This window comes from Sceloporus occidentalis, unplaced genomic scaffold (genome assembly GCF_023333645.1).
Source record: "Sceloporus occidentalis isolate IW3139 unplaced genomic scaffold, rSceOcc1.0.p SCAF_30, whole genome shotgun sequence".
Lineage (NCBI taxonomy): Eukaryota > Metazoa > Chordata > Lepidosauria > Squamata > Phrynosomatidae > Sceloporus > Sceloporus occidentalis.
Genome location: NW_028317010.1, coordinates 9,432,415 through 9,454,776, shown reverse-complemented (window position 1 = coordinate 9,454,776; position 22,362 = coordinate 9,432,415). Strand labels below are relative to the sequence as shown.

The following is a 22,362-nucleotide window of genomic DNA, read 5'->3' as shown; positions in this document are numbered from 1 at the left end:
GTAACTTTATGCCCGGGCTGGGGAGAGTTGGAGGAGCTGGTGTTGGGTGTCCGACTGGACAGGACCCACCTTGCAATGTGGGGACCTCAGTGTTACACCAGTGCTTATGGAACAACTTCTCCTAGTCGAAAAATATTATTCCATTTTAATTCACCCTTTAATATACCCATTTCAAGTGAGTGCATTCCTCATCACGATGATATCCTTTTGCTTTTCTGTTTATCTTTTCCAGCAAGCCTTATTAGATTTCCAGCGTAGTGACACAGAGCGTATTTGGTCAATATTCTTGTAGCGATTGACTCAACACTTTGCACAGTTGACAGTCTCCCCTGCCGGTTAAACTATCCTGCTCAATAGCAGGCGTCAGCATCCCAAAGTAACCTGTAATAGTTACCGTGCCTGTAACACCACAGGCGCCCTGCAAACAGGTAGACACAATTGACTTTCACTAGAATGGACAGTTAGGATCATTACAGCTGCTACTGCTATTATCTGATAACCTTTCAAAATGACAAAAAGAAAACTTTGTAGAAGCTGTTCCATGGACTTACAGCACACGTGATGCCTTGCTTGCAACGTGAGAGAATATTTTTGTGCAATATTGTCATTTATTGACTAGACATTTATGAATTGAAAGTTAAAAATATTCTGGCATGTGTGTTTTCGTTATGTACCCTTGAAATCTGTTTTTAAGATGTAATATGTACACCGTTTCAAGGGCAAAGTTTTCTATTTATTCAAGTGCTTGAGTGGTTGAGAGCAGGAAAAACATATTTCACATCCTACATCACATTTTTAAATGCAGTATGTGATCCCAAAGTATATTGAAGGCAAAGTAATGTTTTGCCAGTGAGGGACAAGTAAAGAACAGCTTTTTATCCTACTAATTCTTTACTAGCCACAAGATGGTGAAAATACTTGAAACCTATGCAGTATGGTGATTATATTAATAAGATGGTAGATAAAGAAATATGTTGCTGAAGAGGTAAGAATAAAAAAAAATGTGTTGCTCAGGGCTGAACCAACCCTCTTATGCGTGATTATTGAATTTTCATAGATTCCAATGGCTCAGGCAGCATATCACTTTTTATATACATACTTATTGCGGCATGTGGTTTATGTATATATATATAATAGCAAGTAAACGTAGGTGGTGGCTCATCACTGTGGCTTAACCGCTTCATGATCTTAGTACGTATTATTATGTCCTATAAATTCCTGAAACCTCTGATGCAGGCTGGTCACAGGTACTGCAGTCAGCATTGCAGGGCAATGGAGTCCTTCTTACTGATCACACTGTGATCTGTAAGATGTGGGGATAAAAGTGAAATGAATGAGAAAAATTTTTCTCTCTTCATAAAATATTTAAGAAATAAAAAAAAAATACAAAAAAAAAATAAAAATGAAATAAAATAAAAATAATACAAAATAATTGAGGGCATGGCTTAGCTAGCAAAACCAGATGGATGTATGGTAGAAGAGCTCCTCTACAACTCAGGTAAAAAGCATCTAATACAAAAGGAGGATGCCAGGACATAAAAGCATGGCCTCTGAAGCAAAAAAAATTGCAGGGGAAACTTGTCACATTTCTTACACAAAATTGCCAAAACTCCACTTACTTTCCCCTCCTGAGAGGAATCAAAATGTGAAGGATTTTTTGTGAAAGACAAAAAAAAAACAGGAAGGGAGAGCCCTATCTGTCCTTAAAATATAATTTTTGTAGGTACACTTAACATGGAAAAAGAGAATGATGGTTGAACACTGATATGCTAAAAATGGCAAAAAAAGATCCTGTCACTTAGGGGTATGTCACAGAGGGGAGTGTCAGTCACAAAAGGGTTCAGTTAAAATTGTTATATAATCAGTGCTTCAAGACACTTCATCTTTCACTTACTCAAACATAAACTCAACTTTTTGACCTGAAGACGTATTTTATATTGTATTACAGTGGTTGATAACTTGGGAGTCTTTTAATGTAAGCAATGGCTTACAGGCAGACAATTTCTGTTTAAACAACCATACAATCTTTTTTCTCTTCTTTTGGAAACCTTACATGATTTATATTTGCTATTAAGCATATAGAGAAAAGGTCTCTCTAAGCTGTGAGAAGAATAAAAGGAAAACATAATATAAAAGACTGCTGTTGGCACATAAAACCAATTCTATTTCAATAAAATTTCTAGCCAGCCACAGCAGGAACATTTCAAAGTATTGCATACATTTTATAGAGGCTCCAGCAATACTTTACTGATAGAACAGTCTGTGTGTTCTTTTAGAATGCTTAAAGTGAACGTTCCATAAAAAATGCTGATAATATGTCAACTTTATTAAATTATACAATTTGGGTTATACTGATGGATAAATGTGAAGTAGTTATGAAGCACAAGATAGTGGTTGTGTTGATTTTCATCTATTAAACATTAGAAATGGTCAGGGCCGGACTGGCCTACTAAGGGCTGGTCTACCCTTATGAAAAATGACTGCAGTTTTTTGCATCATCACTGGGGCTGCACAGATGTCTATACGGCCCAACAGCTGCCAAACACGGGCCCACAGCTTACCGCTATGGAGCTCTCACACTCAACGAGGCCCCTGGACCAGAGAAATCTGCAGATGAGGTAAGGGGGAGCGAGGGAGAGAGGATGAATTAGTGAATGAGTAAGTGAGTGAATGAGTGAATGACTGCATAAGTGTTAAGGGGCAGAAAAGTGACAGACAAGCTGTTAAGGGAGCAGAGGTGGCACAGGCTGACTGCTTCAGGTGCAGAGGTGGCACAGGCAGGCTGCTTTGAAGGCAAAGATGGCACAGGCAGGCTATAAGGGGCAGGGATAGTACCAAGGTGGCAAAGGTGGCACTGTGGTCTCCAGTTATACCCCTGGTGTGGCATATGGGCACATGAGCTTGACCATGCAAAACAATATATGGGGCTGCTGTCCTAATATTTCCAGGGCTGCTTCCCAGTCCGGCCCTGCAAATGGTCGATTCTCAGAGCAGCTGGGATAACATCAGAATGTAGATAGGGAAATTTTTTAATTGTAAAAAGTTTTGAACCTGTCCATTTATTACATTTCAACAAGAATGAAAATTGATTTTATACCTCAATGTAGACATGCTTATATCTTCCTAACCATTGTTCCTTATCAAATGTTTTAAATGATGTCAAATATCCCAAATTAGCAAATCCACTGATAAAGCTTTCTCCTGAGTATTAGGCATAAAATAAACTACTTGACAAAATATGGTCTCATTCGCATATATGTCATTCTTTTTCAAATCCGTTTAACCTAAAAGTGTCATGAGGATTGCTAAATCATTACAAAGAAAAGGAAAATAGACATTTGCAGAACATTTATTCTGTTCATTAAGGCCTGCTGGCTGTATGCTTAAAATTAAAAGGGGTTCATGTAAAATACTGCGAACTGTTATTTTAGTATACACCATATCTGTGGAGAGCAGACCCCATAATCAGCACACAGTGCATTTACCCCAAACTGATTGATGCCTTCCGTCCTTAACAACATTAACAACATTAATGAAAATGCTTAAAGAGAAGCACTGTTCACGTATTGGCTCAGGATGACACCTTGTGGTAATACATTTTAATAGACACAACAGTGGAAACGGACTGTGTGTTGGATGTAGACAACACATGGTGTGGGGAGAAAGACATTTTTCCTGCCAAAAGTCACCACTGAAGCAAACAATCCATTAATGCCAAAGTGGATACGAATTTCCAAAATTTTCTCTAAGTCAAACTAAAAAGGCATAAACAATTTGATTTCCTATTTTAATAAACCATTATATATATATGTCATCTGTAGATGTGTCGTTGCACATGTGTGTTAAACAGTCACGCACATTAATGCAGTAGTAGCATAAGATCAAATAATTGTGTCCGTACTTCTAATATATTTGTTGCACGTATTAAAATAGGACTTGCAAAGCAGGACTTTGTTCAGGTCTCCAGCGGCTCTATAATGTGTGTGTGGTTATTGCAAACCACCCTGTTTGTGATTCCACTTCCTATATACTGTGCTTATTTTAACAATGCCTGGGAGGTAAATGCATACATTGAGCCATGAGTAACTACAGAAGTCAATTCCTCTACCTCCCTCATCTGGTATCTTCTCACTAGGGAGTAAACATGCTTTTCATATTGCACTCATAATTTTGCTTTCAAGTACAGAGATAATTTTACCTGCTGTGACTTTCAGGTGGATGACTATCTATGAACGAGCTTAATTTACATCATTTGACTTCCAAATTCTCTCTTGAAGTTGAGTGGTAGTGCTCTTTTGAGGCATGTCTATACAAAAAAAGTAAGCCTTCATAAACTATTGTTTATCACGACCAACAATTACCAAACCATTCACGCCATGGACATCACTCAATGAAAACATGTTCTTTTCTAGTAAAATCACCATCTATACTTTCAAACATCCTGACCCATAGCCCTTTCACTTGATTTAATACCTGCGCCTTATTTGTGTCACTATGAACATTTAGACATGGCCATTTTTACCCAAGATTAAAAATGAGTTTGAACCCATTGCATTTTGTGTATTGAGTTGGCCACCAACATTTAATTACGTGTGGAAATTCATACATCTGAATGAGTTTCAGCAATGGTTTAGTGGTTTGAGTGGGTAATACAGTTCTATTTACTTTTGTTTCCATTTACAAGGAATAAAAACAATGTGTGCGCGCTGGGTGTAAGTTATTCCGCTAAATATATAATCAGTATTGTGGTGGCATTTCTGGAAAATATAATAGAATCATCATTTACTTATCAAATGAAATCCATACTTGCCTCCCTATATTGTTTGCTGCTCTGATAAACACATCTTTTGAATCTAACATTCTTTTTAAAACTTAATGGGCTGAGAACACCGGCAAAGTATATGGAGGTATTATTGTAAAAAGAATTTCTACACCAGCGTAATAATGGCATCACGTTGCAATAAACCTGCAAATTAAAATGGGGACTGTGTGTTAGTCTGGGGAATTGTAACATACAGAGAATTAATAGTGCTTTTTTACGAGGATGCTAAGAGCCTTTCTACTCTATCAATAAAATATGTTGCTAAGAATGTTTATCAGCCACAATTTTATGGCTGTTCCTTCTAATAACAGCATTGTCCTTCTCGCTGTTTAAAGGGGAAGTCCCATTGGCAAAACAATATATTTTTCCTTGAGCATCAAATACAATGCCGTAGTACTTATTTTTTATTAAAAAAATAAAATAAAAATCATTTCCTGCAGAAACTTTCATTAGTCTGAATGTCAGGCTGTGTGATTAAGACTGAGCAGACAGTATGATAAGGAGTAGTGTTTATCCAGTAGACAGTTGGAACACACACAACTGACAAATATAGAGCTAAAACATTTATATAAAGACTAGAACTGTTTTAAAAAGCACAATATTAAAAAAATTAAGCAATATCAGTAATAAAAAAATCATAAAGACAGCCCTGGAATAATTTTTTTCATGTTAATGTATATGTGTCAAGGTATATGCTGCCTCTGTTATTGTCTTATATGTAAAGTCTCTACGTTATTGTATACAGTTAGCAAGTTAACATTCACAAAGAGACTTCTGCATATAGGAGCATACATACTACTGTTTTACACTTTAATCACAGAAAGTTTAAAACAGATGTCCATGATTACTTGAGAAGAGGGATAAATGTTACAACTTGAACCATGCACTTTATAATGCACTCTGTTGTAGACCAAAATAAATATAGTGATAAAGAATTTGGTATTTTGTAAACTTGTCTTACTTCTATTGGACTTTAAGGGCGAGTTCTGCTTCAGAGAGCATGTCTGGGAAAGAAGATTTCCAGTGGTATATGCAAGAGGCACCATCACAGGGATATCAAGCCAGTGGGTGGTCTAGATGAATAGTATAGGACCATAACTTCCAAAGGGCAAATGCCACAAGGTTCCTCTGATCCTGCCCCAGGCGCCAAGATCCCTAGTTACCGTTCTGTAATAGTGATAATTAAATCAAATGATTTACTAAAAATGGTCATTTAAGATCAACATTGTGTAGTAGAACCAAAACCCAAGAGCATGAGCAATCAAGCAATAGCATATACCAACAACACAATGAAATGCTAGCAAACAAAAAATATGTGCTTGACAACTGTCTATCAAAGGTCCCAATAAAAATGACTTCTAATGATAAAGATGATCCATAGCAAAAGTGAAATATACGGATCGATTGTGTCAACCAATAACAACTCAGGGTCAATATCAATAATCATAATTTCAGGTGATTAATGACAAAACAGCATGTACACATTGAATTGCTATCACAGACTTGTTACTAAAAGTGAAAAGCAAAAGCTGAATCAGTTCAGGATCTTCTAAAAAGGAAGAAAGATTATTACATTTTATTACAGCTCTAAATGACATTGTAAAAAAGACCGGGGAAAGTGATCAATGCGTGTTGACGTGCGTGTGATTTAATGTACGGGCTGGGAGAATCTGACTATGTGGTCTCTGGACTCCTGGACGGAGCACAATTAATTTAATAATGATAACGTGGCCTCCTATGAGACATGTATTGCTCTAGAATTTTATATAGCTCATGTCAATCAATGGGAGATTTTTAAGAATATCTTAAATTCTCACTGTGAAAGGTACATACCGTATGGGAATAAAAGAGTCAGGAACAAGAGAAAACCAATGTGGATAAATAAAAATGTAAAGGGGGTAATAAATGGCAAAAAAAAGGCATTTAAGCTACTAAAACAGGAAGGCAGTGAGGAAGCACTAAAAAGCTATCGGGAAAAAAATAAAATATGTAAAAATCAGATAAAAGCAGCAAAATTGGAGACAGAAAGACTCATTGCCAAAGAGAGTAAAACAAACCCCAAAATGTTCTTTAACTATATAAATAGTAAAAAGGTTAACAATGAAAGCGTTGGCCCCTTAAAAAGTAATGAGGGAGAAGTTATAGACGGGGATCAGGAAAAAGCTAATCTATTAAATATATTCTTCTCTGCTGTATTCACAGAGGAAAATGAAATGCCAGGTAATATACAGCAGGATGAGATAAATGCCCCAGTACATGTCGCCTGTCTAACCCAGGAAGAAGTGCAGTGCCGCCTAAAAAAAATCAAAATAGACAAATCACCAGGTCCAGATGGCATTCACCCCCGCGTTCTAAGGGAGTTAAGTAATGTAATAGACAGACCCCTATTTCTAATATTCAAGGACTCTATAGTGACAGGGTCTGTTCCCCAGGACTGGCGCATAGCAAATGTTGTGCCAATATTCAAAAAGGGGACAAAAAGTGACCCGGGGAATTATAGGCCTGTTAGTTTAACTTCTGTTGTGTGTAAACTGTTTGAGGGTTTCCTAAGAGATGCTATTTTGGAGTATCTCAATGAAAATAAGTGTATGACTCCATATCAGCATGGGTTTACAAGGGATCGGTCCTGTCAAACTAACCTGATCAGCTTTTATGAGGAGGTGAGCTCAAGACTGGATCGGGGTGAATCGCTGGATGTCGTATATCTTGATTTTTCCAAAGCATTTGATACGGTGCCACATAAAAGGCTCGTACATAAAATGAGAATGCTTGGGCTGGGGGAGAATGTGTGTATGTGGGTAAGTAACTGGCTCAGTGATAGGAAACAGAGGGTGGTTATTAATGGTACATACTCTGAGTGGGTGACTGTTGCTAGTGGGGTACCACAGGGGTCAGTTTTGGGTCCTATTCTTTTTAATATATTTATTAATGACCTTGTAGAGGGATTGCATAGTAAAGTATCAATCTTTGCAGACGATACTAAGCTCTGTAACGTGGTTAACACAATAGAGGACAGCGCACGATTACAAATGGATCTGCATAGGTTGGAGGCTTGGGCTGGGATGTGGCAGATGAGGTTCAACACAGATAAATGTAAGGTTATGCACATGGGGAAGAAAAATCCAGGCTGGGAATATGTATTAAATGGGAAAACACTGGGGACGACTGACATGGAAAAGGACTTAGGAGTTTTAGTTAACAGTAAATTTACCTGTAGCGACCAGTGTCAGGCAGCTGCTGCTAAGGCAAATAAAATCATGGGGTGCATCAAAAGGGGCATAGATGCCCACGACAAGGAAATAATTCTACCCCTGTACAAGTCACTAGTCAGACCACACATGGAATACTGTGTACAGTACTGGGCACCAGTGTACAAGAAAGATATAGTGGAGCTGGAGAGGGTTCAAAGACGGGCAACCAGAGTAATAAGGGGAATGGGAGGACTACAGTACCCAGAAAGATTATCAGAATTGGGGTTATTTAGTTTGGAAAAAAGACGGCTTAGGGGGGACTTAATAACTATGTATAAATATATAAGGGGACAGTACAGAGATCACTCCCAGGACCTATTTATACCCAGGACTGTATCTATAACAAGGGGACATCCTCTACGGCTGGAGGAAAGAAGGTTTCTACACCAGCACAGACGGGGGTTCTTTACAGTAAGAGCGGTGAGATTATGGAACTCTCTGCCAGAGGAAGTGGTGATGGTAAACTCAATAAAAGAGTTCAAAAGGAGCCTGGACGTGTTTCTTGAAAGCAATAATATTACAAGTTATGGATATTAGATTAATAGGGACAGAACGTTGATCCAGGGATTTATTCTGATTGCCATATTTGGAGTCGGGAAGGAATTTTCCCCCTGGTATGGGGCAATTGGCATCTGCTTCATAAGGGTTTTTTGCCTTCCTCTGGATCAACACAGTAGGGACACAATATGTATATAGGTTGAACTTGATGGACTTTGGTCTTTTTTCAACCTTATGAACTATGTTACTATGTAACAGTTTATGACCAAACAACATGTGTAGAGATCAACGTAAAAGTTCTGTTCTACTAAGACTTCCCAATTATTGTCCCCTTGTGATGTTATGCAAATAAATCTTAGCAGATATATTATTGTATTATTTCCTTTATGGTTTAATCACATAAAGACAACACAGAAACGTTTCAGATACGTTTTTAGTTTCTATGGAAACAACCTATCTTCGCCTGGTTTTGTGTGACATTGTCATAGGCATTCCCTTAAAGATTATGTATGAAAAAAATATTTTTCCTGTTTTTTTTTTACCATTTTACCTTAACACTCTAATACTATATTTAATTATAAAAGTGTTAAATTACGTACATGGAGCAGCATCTTACATTTCTTCAACAGGTAAAGCAAGGAGAGAACTTGGTTCCTTAGGAAAGTTATCAGGCACAGAAAAATGATAGGAATGAACACTAAATACAAGATCGCATGAGACATCTCTTGTTTCAGCGTTGTCACTTGATATCTTATTCACCATGAGATGATTGTATTTGTGGATGTATTTTGAACAGTTTCCAAGTTTGGCTAAAGTGCACTACTTCTATTACAATGTGTCTCCAAGGAGTTATGTAGGCAATGGCCAGGCTACAAGGCAAATGCTAATAATAAGATGATTTTGTTTTTACTCTCTCTTTTTTGTAGACACACTATGAATGTGGGGATTATATTATCAGGCAAGGTGCCCGAGGAGACACTTTCTTCATCATCAGCAAAGGGAAGGTAAGTTTCAGCTCATTCTCTTGAAGTTCTAGTTTTATTTGAAACAATAATAATGTGTTAAGGGACTGGAAATGCCAATCACATATACCCTCGGAGAACTTTAAGGTTTCAGTTTATTACATATAATTAATGCCTCTAGCACTTTTTTCCAGTCCAATGGATTTATGTTCAGAAAGCTAAGGATGGTGAATCAGAGGTCAATAAATCCATCTGTTGCACAAAGTAACAAGCTTATACACTCTTTGCTACATGGTATACATTTTATTGGTTGGAAGAACTCCTGTGAGGTTCTTTAAGTGTTACATTTTAGCTGTGGACATTCATCTCATAACCTTATAGTGATCAAGGAAGCAAATTACTTTGCTCTATGGGATATCTGTAATAGTCCAAAACTGAGACGGATTAGGATTTAAAGCAGAATGTCAGAGCTCCATCATTTACAGTAGAAGAGACTGTATCAATGATGCATATAGCCCAAAACTTTAAGAGAGCCATAGGCAATAGCTTAAATGACATGGTAATTCCATATGGTGGTATAGATCATTTTGTATTCTTTTTTTTATTATTTTTTTTTTTAATAAAAATAAAGAAGTTATACAATTCTGGACACATGTTTTAGTTCATTCTCTGTATGTAATGCCTGTTTTCTGCTTTTGCATCTGTATGGGTTAGTAATTGTTCCCTTTTGTAAATTGGCTTTTGAACAGGTAAATGTCACCCGAGAAGAACCTCCCAATGGAGATCCAATATTCTTGCGCACACTTGGAAAAGGTGATTGGTTTGGAGAAAAAGCTCTTCAGGGGTAAGTACTGAAAAAATGACAGTTTTCAAAAATGTATTGGCACATATTATAGAAGGAAAAAGTAAGTTAACACTTTCTTTTCGTAATCAAGTTTACATATAATACAAATGCGTTACATAACATTTTATTTATAAAGCGTCAACAGATTCCAATAATGTTAAAAATGGCAATATAAAAAATTGAAATGAATGGCATAAAATGAGAATAGGGCCCTGCTCTAGCGACATTATTATCTATTTATCTATCTACAATGCAGGTATTTGTTGGTTATAGTACACAAGGAATTTGTAATGATATATTAATAATATTCAGTTAAAACAACCTAATTTATATAAATATATAGAAGCGTATTTATCTGCTGCGCAGCCTCATATCCAGACACAGCAATTTTAACGATTTTCAAAAGGTGGGCAAAAAGTGTAAAAATAAAAACATTTGTTAATAAGATATCTCGCTAGCTATTCATTATAATTATGAAATTAATTAGCATTTCAGCCACCAGCATTTTTTTAATTTTATTTGTTTTTTTTTGTCTGGTGAAGAAATGAACAGATTTCATGCTTTCCATGGCTATGAACCTAAGAAAAGTCGCAGACCTTGTAGCAAATATAAAAAAGAAATAATATTTAATTGAAAAAAAATGTTTCACTGGGGCATTGAAAATGTAATTAAACTGAACACAGAGCTATTACTCATTTTAATAAGGAGTTGAAAAATACATCTCTGGTGACTTACTAATAATTTTTTTAAATTATGTCATAGGAAACATATCTGTAATCTAGTGGCTTGGGGGGCCAGTGGGAGACTTTTCCTTAAACCAGTTAGAAGTACTTGATATGGCTAGTCTATAACTGAGTTAATGATGTGCATAGTGGTTTTGAAAGAACATTTATTCTAGTGAAGCATGGGGGATGATGGTTTACTAACCTATTTTTAAGGCAGACCTGGCTACATTTGAAAAAGAGCACTCTTAAAACACTCTTGTTCATCAATGCATATTTTAGATGTGCCCCCCCTTAAATTTTTTCCCCTTGCAAATGCATTGAGCAATTGTGCAGAATCCCCCTATAACAAAGCTTCTTTCCCTGCCCAAAAGCTCCTAAGCTTGTAGAAGATGTGCTCAGCCCGGACACATCTGCTGTTTGCCAAAGGGCACATGCCAGCCAGCAGCTCCAATGCTTAAAGTTATGTATTTTTTTCGATACAGGTTAAAGAATATATATAAAAATAAACACACAGTACTTAATATGCATTCTTCATTGGGGCTGTATGAGACCCTAGACTGTCCATTTAACATTATATGAGTCTGTGAATATGTGAGCCACCAGACCTCCATAGACTCACACAATGTGTCAATATTCAATTTTGTGTTTCTGTTATGTGCAGCCACCTTTCTTATTTATATTCTTAGAGCGCTTTGTGTATTTTATATTTCTGTCATTGTTTCAATGGTTTTCCACAAAAAGAAATCAATATATATCTTTTGGGAGAACATAATCTAGTAGCCATCACGTTAAAGCTTTTGGTTTTGCTAGTAACAAAAGTATAGAACAGTAAACGAAACATGAAACAATTGCTTGGATGATTGAATAATGTTTTGTGAGTTAATGTGTTTAAGGCTGTCTGCCTAATAAATGTTAGAAGAATTATGAGTCTGCAGTATGCCATTACAAATGCTTCCATTTTATCCTACCGACAATAAAAAAAATATTTTTTATAGGTTTATGTTTCAGCCCCAGAGGGGCTTTTATCATCTAGGTGGCTCATGTATGGACAACTACCTGGCTACTTAGATGCTGGGTAGCAAATTTTAAAAGAATTTTCTAAATTAAATCATTCACTTCAAAGTGCCCCTTATTTTCCTAAAGTAAAGTGTTTTATTGACGAAAGAGAATTCTGTTTATATTGCCCTTCACCAAGTCACCTGAAAAAAGAATGCATGGCTCACCATATTGTGCAAGCACCCAAAATAGAATTAGATAAATGAATAATATGTCATGGTAAATGCATTGTAACATTGAAATATATTCGTTATTTTTTTATACAATTAAATATAATAACATTATAATATTTATTTATATTATATTCCATTTATATATTTATATAGTGTGCAAAATATAATAATAATAATAATAATAATAACCCTTTCTTCATTTAAGGAGTAGAGAGAGGCTTCTGAGAGCTCTGTCTCTTCTGGGGGAGTGTTTTTGTTAAGGGGAGAGCAACATTCTTTGACAAGGACATTTGAGTAAATGAATTAAATAATGGGGGGATGGGAAAATTAAATAAATAATGAGAAAAAATGTATAAAAACTCCATGAACATATAATATATTACAAGTTACATGATTAAATAATGGGGATAAAATGGGGAAATTAAATAAATAATGTAGTAATTTGGGGGGGGGGGTACCGAAACTATGCTCTATATTATTTGCAAAACCGTATGTGTTCTGTTTGCCCATCAAATATGTAAAAAAACCACTTACTTAAACTGTATAAGTTATGCATTAGAATTGGAATAAAGAAGCATTGTTTCAATAGTTGAGCATGTCTACCTTAGCAAGGCAGTGGGCTGTTAAAGGATCATTTATCAGGAGCATGTCTAACATGATTTAAGAAACCTTTGTAAATGATTTGGCACAAAAAAACAAAGAAAAGAAAGAAAATGTGCCAAGAATTGAGAAAAAAAAAGCAATACAAAAGACATTTGTTGGTAATTTGGGTTGGTTTACTTGCCTTGAAAATTATTATGCAAATGATGAGACATTAACATGATTGTAGGGAATAATGACTTCCTTTCCTGTGTGGAGCAATTAGCACATAGAATGAATAATCAAATATCTAAATCGGGCATTCAGATAAAATTGTTGATTTAAGAATAAAAAAAAGAATCCATGAATACTTGACCATGTATATGGCTCGTGTGTTATTTTCTGTTTGTAGAACCCAATTATGTTTTGATTTTTTGGGGGGAAATATTTCCCAGTTCCCACTGTGTCTTGTCTAGTTCAGAATTTTACATTTACCTTTCATATTTACCTTATCTCATAATAGTGCTTTAGTGTCTAACAGATTACAGATTTTACAAAACAGACATTTTTTCCCCTGTTGAAATAATAAGCACTGCCGCTACTGATATTTATGTACAGAAGGCCCCTGGTAACAAAAATGCTAAAATGTCAAAGTGTTTTATATAGAGTCATCTATCACCAGACTTCAGGTAATTACGCACATCACTGGCATGATTCCAACACCCTGTGTGTAGAACTACCTTTAACCCCTTTTTATACTATATTGACATTCTTGATCCGGCAGCTGCCACAACATAAAGGGAAATGGAAACTCCCAATTAATATGGGCCATATTTTGGATTTATAGGGGTATATTGTAGTGGGACTGTATAATCTCTCATAACATTAGGATGTTTCTTTAGATCTGCCACATGTTCAGGGTAATAAAAAGCTAGATATAATAATGTGTATATAAGATGAAATACATTAGTGTGTGGTCGAGAAACCGACAGCAAGGAGGGTGGTAGACCACCCCAGAAAATAGGAGTGTTATGATAGACATGTACTGAAGAGGTTAAATAGCTGAAACTGTAGCATGTGTTATTTAGGATAAAAAGACAACCCAATGTCAATAGACCAGCACGACATTAACTTGTATGTTTTTAGGATTCTCACAAAGAAAGAATTTGATGACGGATAAAAACCATTCCACCATCTAGTCTGCCCATTTCTCCTGCTGTAAAGACTCGGTCCTTAGTCAGTCTTTAGTCTTGTCTTATATTGAGGATAACCATATTCCATATTTTAATCCCCTCACAATTTCTGCTGGGACGCTATTCCACTCATCTCCTCTCTCCTAAGCCTCTGACCTTCTAATTTGTGAAACATAGTAGGATGTAAGGGAAAAGGCTGTTTAATAGGCTAACAAATCGTAGTTACCTGGTTCTCCTGAGACTAATATAGCTGTATGCATTCCTCTGTGAACTCGATCACATCAACACATCAAACAAAAACTCTACTCAGATTGCCCTGTCCTTTGCTTACAAACGTAATTGCTAAAATAGAACAGAATGATCAAAAGTAGTACAACACAAAAAAATACAATAGCTTTTTTATCCAGAGACAATGTGTCTGTCCACTGAGCTGGAAGGGCAGAGTTGAATATGGGTACTCATGGATAGCAAGGTGATCTGTCTTATTTTTAATAATTTAATTAATCTAAATAGTATTTACAGTGGTGTATTTAACTACTGTGCTGTCCTAGGCCTGACCGAAGGCAGTGCCACCAATTGCCCTCTCCGTGGTTGCTTTCCTAGAGTGGAATATGATGTCATATCCCAATGATCCATGTTTTAAAGGTGCACAGTACCTTTTACTGCATCCTTTGGAGGCTATGCCTGCTCTGTACGGTCCTCTGCACTGTAAATGGGCCGACTAAGGAGATGAGAGATCTCCCTTTAAATTTGTCCATTGAGTGATGGTGGATGGAGGGGCTTGATCGTCCCAGTGGGCAACCTGCTTCCCCTGGACCTGCTTCCTAAGCCAGAATATGTCACTGAGTGTTTACATTACATTCATTTAATGTGAAGTGAGGTTATGTACTTTAAAACATAATACATTTGTTGATGGATCCAAAAGAAAATGTGACAGTTAATTATGTTAAACTCCACTCATCGCTGGTCCAAGTTTAGGCCGGTGAAATGACATGGGTGAGGCTTTACCACCTTATTGTAACAAAAGGTAAAAATAATTTCTCAGAAAAATGTAAATATTGCAGAAACCTTGAGTCTACATTAAAATACTGTGTCTGCTTACCTCTTTTTTCCCTATTTGTTAAACTCATTGAATATGAGTACAAAAAATGCACTTGAAATGCCATTTCTAATGTAATTGTAACTTAAATAACTATTTCATAAAATTGGGAGGCCTACAGGAAATCATTTGATACATCACAAGAAAGCGACCATTTTAAAACATTAGCATTTAAAAAAAAAAATTTATATTACCAAACAAAAACTACATTTTTATGCAATATCTTTAAAGGTCCTGGAGTTATTTTAATAGACAGAGAATGTTTAATTTGTTTTTATTACCTGTGTATGCTTTATTATTTTCACTTGGGTTTTTTTCTTTGGGAGATGTTATCACTATGTCACGGAATCAGCTTTTTGTCTGATTGTACAATGCAGAATGCTTACCTTTCATGTAATATTCCGAAGATTTTCTATTTAACTATTATCCTTCAACATCAAATCATTTAGTTTACAAAATGACGTTTTATAGTTACAAAACATTGCCTTATTTTCAAATGAAGATTGTTTTATGTATGCTTTATCAACGTTCACATTCTCTAGCTAGGTAAGTACAATCAAGTCAAAATACACTTCAAAATGTGACAGCCCAGGAGCCTACTCATGCAGAATCGCTTATTGTGAGATGAGCTTTGCATTTGTGCCACAGGCAGGAAAAATCTATTCTGGGCAACATCTATCCTTTAAAAAATCTATTTTGATTCCATATTTAATAGCGTACTTATCGGTGAAATGACCACTCCACACTTATTCTTTTCTTGCTTCAAATATTCAGATAAATATAGTGTCAAGTGGTGCAAATAAGAAGTATTGAAATATTAGGTAATTTCCTCCCTGTCTGTTTTTGGCACATCATTATTGTCCTGTCTGATAATTCTTATACAGTGTAAAAAAAATTGTATGATGTCATTATGACAAATTAATGTGAAAATGTTTACATTTCAGCAGTTTGTCCAGTTTTACACACACCTGTGAAACCACATGAAATCAAACAGTAAAAGCTGATTTTTTTCACTTACATATCCTCGATGTCTTCCTTCCTTTTTATAGTATACTGTATAAAATATAGTATAAGTATACAGCCATCAGTGGAGTGACTGAGGATAACGAAGCGGCCCCGGCACTTTAAGGCCAGCAGCCACCAAGTGATGTAAGCGTGGCCACCAGCGTAAACAGTCGTCAGCCACACTCTATAGTACCTGATCTGCCGCAATAGTAGCAGATTGGGTACGCATGTGATGCTGTCATCCAGTGGCCCACTAGGCATATTCCTGGCTGGCCAGATGGCCGGTCTGGGCCTGCAAGTAAAGTTAAAACCAATGGTTCCAATCTCTCATCACTAGTGAGGTGGCATTTCTCCTGCTGCATTTTGTCAGGGCTCTTCTGTGAGAAACAAGAATATTTAGAGTATAGTTATATTATTATATTTCTACAACACAAAAACTGAATATTTAGTCCATATGCTTTAAAATGTGCAAAACTTTAGAACAATAATGAGGGCACTTGGCCCACACCTTCATGGACAATGTCCCAAGTTTCCGACCTTGTGTAATTGATATTGCGTTCATTGTGCCATCTCAGAAATCACAGACTCTCATATAAATAATAACGTGAGAATTTAGCTGCTGACTTATAATTGCATCTGTTAGTTAGCCTGAGTACATTTTGTTTATAGCCTGTTACAGAACAAAACTTCCAATTTTATATAATAGCAAAAAATGCCAAAAAAACAGATAAACCAGATGTTCCAGTCTTGTTACCACCTTGGCCTCAACTTTTTATTAGTTACCAGTAGCCAAACTTTCACTGTTCCGGCATAAATTAAACCTAAATTACTCTTTAATAGCATTTGGTGTCTGTTTGTCACTACAGGACAATGAAATTATGATGAGGTAGGTAAATTACCAAATTATTTAGCAGCAAAAGAATTGTGTAATCCAAAACTCTTTGTTCCTTATGAAATTTAGATTTTTTGTTTTAATTGCATATAATTATAGCCACTGTCGCTCCAAATTATTATTAGCGATCTTCCCCGTGGAGATCTCCAAGTATAAGTGCTATGTCATTATCTTAAACAGATGCACTGTTAAAACCTTATCACATTTGTATCCTGTCTTGTTACAGTCCATTATAAGATTAGGACAACATGAGTAACAGATAATCCAGAAACAAATAACAGATTAAGCATTAATCAGATTCAAAATTAGTGCCAGTTACATAAAACTTCTAGAAAACGTGGAATGGGTTAATGCAGGAGTAACAGAGATGTAGAGGGACACTTTGGCCATCAGATGCACTTTGCAAGCATCGTGGTGGTGGTGGTGGGGTAGACAGAAAGAGATCCAAGCAACCAAACACTGGAGCGAAATGTCAGACTATAGAGGAGCTGCAGCTTCACCTTAGAGTAAGTATGCATATAAAAACCCATGAAGTAGTTTAAAGCGTTTTCTTTGCTTTTCACATATGATTCCTGACAAACTGCAGTAAGAGAATTTCATATACCTATTCCGCGAAGAGTCTGAATAAATCAGATCTTATATAAGAAGACAGTAATACATTCCAAAAAACAACATTAAAAGCATTCTCATTCTATAAATATTTCAAACCTGCTTAGGTGCGGGAAGCATGATTGCTGGTTTGAGCAGATCGCTTGAGCAGATCGCTTAATCTAAAATCTTAATATATATATATAGTACTATATAGATACATATATATCTATATAGATATATATATCTATATAGTACTATATATATATATTTATATACTTTGATAAGTATTAATACATCTACTTACCTGCTAATGTAGCTATTTTTATTTTTGTACTCATTATGCAAATTGATATAATACGATGTTCAAAACAATCAATTAAATCAATATACTAGAAATAACTTTTTTCATCAAAGAGTTTTGTTGGCGTAGCTTATAGCTATACTGGCGTTGCTTATAGCTATACTCGAACTATGGGACTGTCATTCAGCAAAGTCCATCACAGAAAAAGTATATTTTACTGAATCAATTTCTTTAAAATGTAATGAAAATCAAGGTAGAAATACAGTAGTTTTGGTTATAATTATGCTAATATTGCCTATTACTATTCTGACCCTTTTTTCTAGGAACCATGAATTCTGCAAACTATTTCCTCACTGTATAAATTATCATAATATATATGGTCGCCCGGTATGAACTGCTGTCTGCAAATACTCCCATTTAGGGTGTAAATTCCTTGTGACACAGAGCAATTAGTGGTTGGACTAAAGCTGTGAACTAATACAACATACTTAGAATGCAGTATAAATAGTATTCCCACTGATATGAAAAAGAGGAAGTCATATTTAACACAAGCAAAAGCAAGCTATTATATTGCTCAAATAGGACTTTATAAACAAATTAAAATGGGACAGAGAGAGGGATTTTAGAATTAAACATGTGGATGGGAAACCTGGTATGGTTAAAAGGATTTCTTTGGGGTATGACCAAGAAAGCATGATAAGCATGAAAGACTGTTTTTGCACAGTCTCTTTCTTATTGTGGAATTGTGAACACTGACCTTAACTGAGGCAAGTAAAGTCTGTAGTTCTTTACATGTTAGTCTGGGTTCTTTTCTGACCTCCTGGATGGGTTGCTGGTGCTCTCTTTTTTTAGTAAACCTCCCACTCCTGGGAAAGTTCACCACTCTTCCAAGTTTTCTCCATTTCTAGCTACTGGTTCTCACTGTGGTTCACTGGAGCCCCAGAGCCGTAGAAATGACTTTGTTTTTCATCTGTTCTTGAATTTCTTTAAATCGTGGCACCATGTGCTGCTTTTTAAGACCTTTAAGCCTACTTTACTTTGCAAGAAAGGTTCTATTTAAATTATGTGTAGGTTCACTATGACCGGCAATAATCATACCTGGATGTGTCTAGTGAAACTGAACCCAATAAGCAATTCAATTTGGTTAATTGGTTGATTTAGTAACTAAGGGGGACGTTCCTTTTCCACATACGGCTAGGCAAAGTTTGATGGACATTTTTTCTCTGTACATGAAATCATCATTTAAAAACTGCATTTTGTGGTTACATCAGTTTGATGATCTGGAACAGTAAAGTGTGAAAGGGGCAAATACTTTTTTCATAGCACTGTAATAGTGTCCTATTGAATACTGGAAGTTTAAGCTTGGAACTCATTGAGTGATACTAATAACATAAGCAGCAATTGATATAAAAGTCTCTGGGTTTGACCCAGGGTCTCCGGGTGAAGCACTGCTACCCTGGGTCTCCAAGTCTGTTTCCTCTTTGCTCTCTCGCTCCTTTCCCTCCTAGGTCAAGGTAGCCTGCCCTGGGAAGTTCACAGGAAAGGATATGATAAGGATAAGGTATCAAATATAGGTTGTTATATTCAATTGACCCAATTTCTCATTTAATTTGTTTTGTTCAGATTTAGAATAAAAAAACATTCAATATTAACAATCCTTAAAAAAAAACTATTCGCATGGAAGAATCTTTGACCCAGAAGTCACTTGGACTCTTACATATTATCAACCTTAAAATCTGGGGAAATTATCACAGCATGTACAGTACATCTGCCCTTAACAAATGTTATAATTTTGTTAGAAATTGAAAACAACATTGTAGAACACTAATCAAACAAATTACCTGCAATCACAGAGTGTGTACATCCACAAGGATGTTATGAAACACTCCATAATTGCAGGCCAATCTCTTGCTACAAATATACCATTAGTCGAATGGTCATTACCATTTTTAACGGTAAGCGAGCAGACCGCATTGAACAAATTGGTGCCACCAAACAACTTTGCCCTTGACTTTACAGAGTACATCTTCTTTCTTGCTCTCACTGAGACAAAGAAACAATTATTGATTTAAAATGTTTGAACCATAAAATATCAGCTTCTTCTCAGTTATGACTTCTTGGACATTCATAATTTTTTAGTCTTTTAATTAAACTCAAGGTCAAATATCTTTTTCGTAAAAAATGGACCTTATTCTTTGCCAAAAAAGTATTTTTTTAAATTTTGTTCTTAATTTTTCTACTGAATGTAGTGGGGTAAAGGTTATGACACTATTAAGATTTTAAGGCCTTCCTTGGAGAATATTTTTATAGACCACCCAATTTTAAAGCAGAAAAGTTTATATAACTTACTGGTAATATTGTTCTATTCAATATATTACATAGGTTATTAGATTAATAAAGTTGGTTAGACATTTAATGCATTCTCCAGATCATTTAGTTTCAGAGTTTGGGATTAAAGCACCATGCACATGATTGAATGTAAAAATGTAAAGTACATTGTTTCCACTTACATTACCTTTCCCTGCTTTCTAGGATGATGTAAATGTGAATGGCGCATGCAAAAGAGTAGTAGAACAATTACCTATAATACTTTTAGATTACTTAAAGTGGAACTGTCACCATCAGAACTTTTGGCTAAAGTAAATTAAGTTATATCAAGTAAATCCCTGCATGCTTTTCTCCCTGCTCCTTAACAATCCTCAGAATGGCTGCTTGAACCCAGGGCCACCATGGGGCAACTACAGGCTTAAAACATGGTCCCCAAGCCATTCCCATTTGTGTGCCCCATGCCCATCATCTTGTTTTGCCTGTTGCTCCACTGATGATCCGCCACGCCTTACAATCCTGTAACCATACTTTATGAGAGCAATGTCAAGTATATGGTTAGTGGTGCCTATGTGCCTCTATTCTTTGAGGCCTCCTATAACACACATACATACTAACACACAAACTCATTCTAACACTCACTCTAACACAGTACACTAACATTTAGACACATTCTTTCTCCTGCTCCTCCATCTCCCAGATGTCACTAACCCTAGGCTTACAGACATACACACTGTTGCTAACACCATATACTAATCTACACTTAAACACACTATACAGTAACACACACAAGCTATCATCAGATGCTCACACACATGCTAACACCAAACAGTAATAAACAAATCCCCTAACACTATATTCTGATATACACAGTGTTAGTGTCAGTGTGAGTGTGTAAATAAATATATACTGACCACATTAAGATGGTCGATCCTATGGCATAAGCAAAAGGTAGATTGTATTATCTTGTAAAATATAAGCACAGCACATAATAAGAGACAAAAATTTCTTCAATTGTGTTCTGGAATTAAAGTGGGCATTCTAGAGAAAGCTTTTGGCTCACTGCTAGATTTTCTTCCTTTCGTGTAATTAAATAGGTAAATGTTGTATCATCATCTGTACCCTTTGATCAGTAAAGAAAGATTGCGGATGTGTAGCTTTGTAGTAGAAATACTTTGTACTTGGTACTCCTGTAGACTTGCACCGATGCTGATCTGTTAGAGCCTCAGTGTTGTCAATAACAAGAAAAATTACAAACATCTTCTCGGTCTGGAACAGGCTGTCAGGAGAATTGTATTTGTTCTGCCAAGTTTATTTCTAACTTCCACCAGGGAAGAAGACCAGTGTAACATAATCTAGATGAATATTTCATGACGATAAAGGTAAAGAGTAGACACAAGGTATGATCGTAGGCTCAAAGAAAATGATTAAGAAGCAAATTATAAAAAAATAATAAGCTTCAGTCGTTAATATAAATAAATTTGTATTATATACAAAGGTTGCTACTTGAAGAATTATGTCTTCACCACTGAGCCTTCGATGTGGGTCTTCATCAGGACATGTGATGGAACTGGTGTCTAGTTCTGTTAATAATATATACAGTGCTACAGAATAGATAGAGATCATAGAGGGACATAATGGGTTCAAAGTAACACCTGACCCTTATGCTAGCAAAATCAATCCCCTTCTTTTAACAATGCCTTGCCTCTTAATAAGGAAGGTATTGTATGTAAGTTTGTTGCTTTGCTGCTTTAATCAGGTTACATGCAGTTCTATATGTTACATACTAATGAAAAGCCACTCTAAAAAGTCCTAACGTATTTCGCAACTTACAAAGATACACATGTACTTCATACTTACATATCAAATCACAATGTTAAACACAAGAAAGGGGTGCAGTGACACGTTAAATCTGGCCAATGTACTTTGCTTAGAGGACTTGACATTTGTCAGGATAGAATGCAGTGTTTTCATTATGTCATAGAAACATTTAATAAATATTAAGAAGGAGACAAAGAAGTCTACAAGCAGCTTTCGTAAATTTGA

The 22,362-nt window shown here is 35.9% G+C and overlaps 1 protein-coding gene across 2 annotated transcripts in view; it reads left to right on the top strand.

Moving 5' to 3' along the window:
- LOC149299019 (cGMP-dependent protein kinase 1-like) overlaps nucleotides 1-22,362 on the top strand; it is a 409,471-nt gene that overhangs the window by 346,074 nt on the left and 41,035 nt on the right. For both annotated transcript variants that reach the window (XM_089486888.1, XM_089486887.1), the window contains exons 6-7: nucleotides 9,498-9,575; nucleotides 10,283-10,377. In XM_089486888.1, the coding sequence (XP_089343014.1) occupies nucleotides 9,498-9,575; nucleotides 10,283-10,377 (173 nt within the window). The remainder of the gene's footprint in view (nucleotides 1-9,497; nucleotides 9,576-10,282; nucleotides 10,378-22,362) is intronic.